We start from the raw sequence: 2,550 nt of genomic DNA on the forward strand, positions 1-2,550 counted from the left end.
TTCTAGCTTGGACTTTTGTGTCATTGTGAAACTTTTATGAAATGAAATAAAGGATTGTACTTTTATTATATAATTATGTATTTGTCTATCCCTCTACATTAGGCAATTTTGCCTTGTGAACATTCAGTAAGTATGAAATACTGGGGACAGTTTTCAACTCCTGTTTATATAATAAAGAGTAGCTTTGGGATTTCAGGTGATTTTATAATGAGTATGACTACATAATTTAATTTATGATACCCTTTTCCTAGAAAGTGCTATGTATTTTCATGAATATGCTATTAGAAGAAATTAAATTTCACTTATTAAATTCTCAGAAATCACAATGACATCTTTAGTATCACATTCCTGCGTATCTAAACCACTAGAGTCAAGGTAATTATGAAAATATTAAATGATGGTACCTTTATTTATTTTTATTTTTATTTTTTTGCAGAACCAGGGATTGAACTCAGGCCCTTGTGCTTGCCAGGCAAACGCTTATTCTACTGAGCCATCTCCCTGGCCCAACTTTTTATTTTTTAGACTAGACTTTAAAAATTTTTTTATTTTGAGACAGAGTCTTGCTAAGTCACTAAAGTGTACAGGCCAGGCTTGGTAGACATTTTTTATTGTAACAGTGAAGTTGCTATTAGCACATCTAGAGTTAATATGTAGAGCTATAAAAAGACAAGCAGTCTCAACTATAGAAAAAATAACAATAAAGTCATGAGTTAATTCTTAGTCAGATAAATAGTAGAAGAAATCCAAAAAGGATTTCTATGATTTTTGTTTTCAGCATCAGGAACTGAACTCAGGACCTTACACTTGCCAAGTAGGTGCTTGTGCCACCGAGCTATATCCCTGGCCCTGGATTGCTGTGATTTAAATGAGAATCCAGGCATTGATAGTCTGAGAACAAGGAAGGAGAGATGAGGATTTGGAGACTGAATTTGGTGTTAGGTATGTGGTTCCTGTAGGCTAAGGTTATTGTCTGTGGAGATATATGCATGCTTATAGATCTGGTAATTTTTTGTGTACTTTTGATTTCCTCTTCACAGTTTTGAAGAAGTGCATGATGTATACTGAGAAAAGAGCCAACTTGGGACAGCAGCGGAGCCTGCCATGTATTGCACCCTTGCTGACCACAGTGGAGGAGACACCACATACCATCTCTGCTCGAGTACAGGGAAATATTCCTAAGTGGCTCAATGGCTATCTCCTTCGAGTTGGACCTGGGAAATTTGAGTTTGGGAAGGATAAGTAAGCCTAGATTTGTGGTGAAATTTTGGATTTTTGGGCATAGGCTGATTCTATGGAACATGACTTAATTTCTTCTCTGAGGTACACCTTGCCACTAGCTCGTTCTTTCTCCATCTCTCTGTCCCCATCTCTCCCTCTCTCCCTCTCTCCCTCCCCCCCATATATTTTTGGGTTGTTTCAGGGTCTCTCTACATAGCTTGGACTCGTGGTGATCCTCCTGCTTGAAGCCTCCCCACTGCTGGGATTACAGGCATGTGCCACCACGCCTGCCTGGATTCTGGTCAGTTTAGCCCACCCTGGGGGCAAGGCTGGCATAGTGTGTGGTGCTGGGGATCAAACTGTGGTCCCTGTGCTTGTCTAAGCTTGCCTAAATAGGTGTTTTAGTTCACTGAGCTATCTCGCCAGCCCCATATTAGCTCTTTTTTGATTACAGACTCCAAACTGTAATTTCCATGAAGAAAAAAAAGATTTTTTTGAAAAATTTGCTTTTTCTACTCTGCTTAATATTATAAAATTGAAGCAATTTGTAAGTTTATGCAAAAAGAAAGTATCAGGTGTTCTGCATGTGACTACTTAATTGTTTGACTACTAGTTCCTGAAGGAAGGATAATGTCTTCACCTCCTGCCACTTTCTCCATCTCCCTGTACTCCCAGACACAGAGGCCTCTTTCAGTCCCTCACACTGATCACATTTGGTTCTGCATTTGGTGTCATCTTTATATCTTAGGTTTGATTCCTGTCATTCAGATACCAGTTTAAATCCTGTGTCCTTTGAGCCTTCCTTGGCTTTCCAATCTAAAAACACTGGATATTTTTACCAGTTTGTGCAGTATTACTCTTGGTAGTATTTTATTTGTACGTTAGTTGGGTTTTTCCACTGGTATGTAAGATCCATGAGGGTGGGGGCTTTTTGTATTTTACTTTATCTGGTATCCCCAACATCTAGGACAGTGTCCCATACCTAGATAACTCTTGATAAATAAAATATAAATAGATGAAAAGCCAATAACTTGTTAGTTTATGAATTCTGTATGTATGAAGTTATGTGAAGAAACTCCTATAGCCAGGAAAGAATCTGCTTTATTTTTAACATTTTTAAATGTTGGAATTTTTTTTTCATTACAAAAATTTTTAGTTCTACAAAGCTTTTGAACTGTGGAAAAGGAGGGCACATACTCTGCTTAAAAACTTTGGTGTATTGCCTGGCACTCTTCTCAACTATTTCTATACATTTGTTCTAAATAAGTGCAGTCATATGTGAATTTCTTTTTCTTAAAAAAAACTTCCATTATCAAAAATCTTTTTTTT

General features: G+C 37.3%; 1 protein-coding gene across 3 annotated transcripts in view; it reads left to right on the plus strand.

Annotated features, from left to right (window-relative positions):
* Positions 1 to 2,550, plus strand: part of Bco2 (beta-carotene oxygenase 2) — a 49,776-nt gene that overhangs the window by 9,534 nt on the left and 37,692 nt on the right. For all 3 annotated transcript variants that reach the window (XM_023706621.1, XM_004646363.2, XM_023706622.1), the window contains exon 2: positions 1,041 to 1,242. In XM_023706621.1, coding sequence (XP_023562389.1) covers positions 1,041 to 1,242 — 202 coding nt within the window. The remainder of the gene's footprint in view (positions 1 to 1,040; positions 1,243 to 2,550) is intronic.

This window comes from Octodon degus, unplaced genomic scaffold (genome assembly GCF_000260255.1).
Source record: "Octodon degus isolate 3935 unplaced genomic scaffold, OctDeg1.0 scaffold00266, whole genome shotgun sequence".
Taxonomy (NCBI): domain Eukaryota; kingdom Metazoa; phylum Chordata; class Mammalia; order Rodentia; family Octodontidae; genus Octodon; species Octodon degus.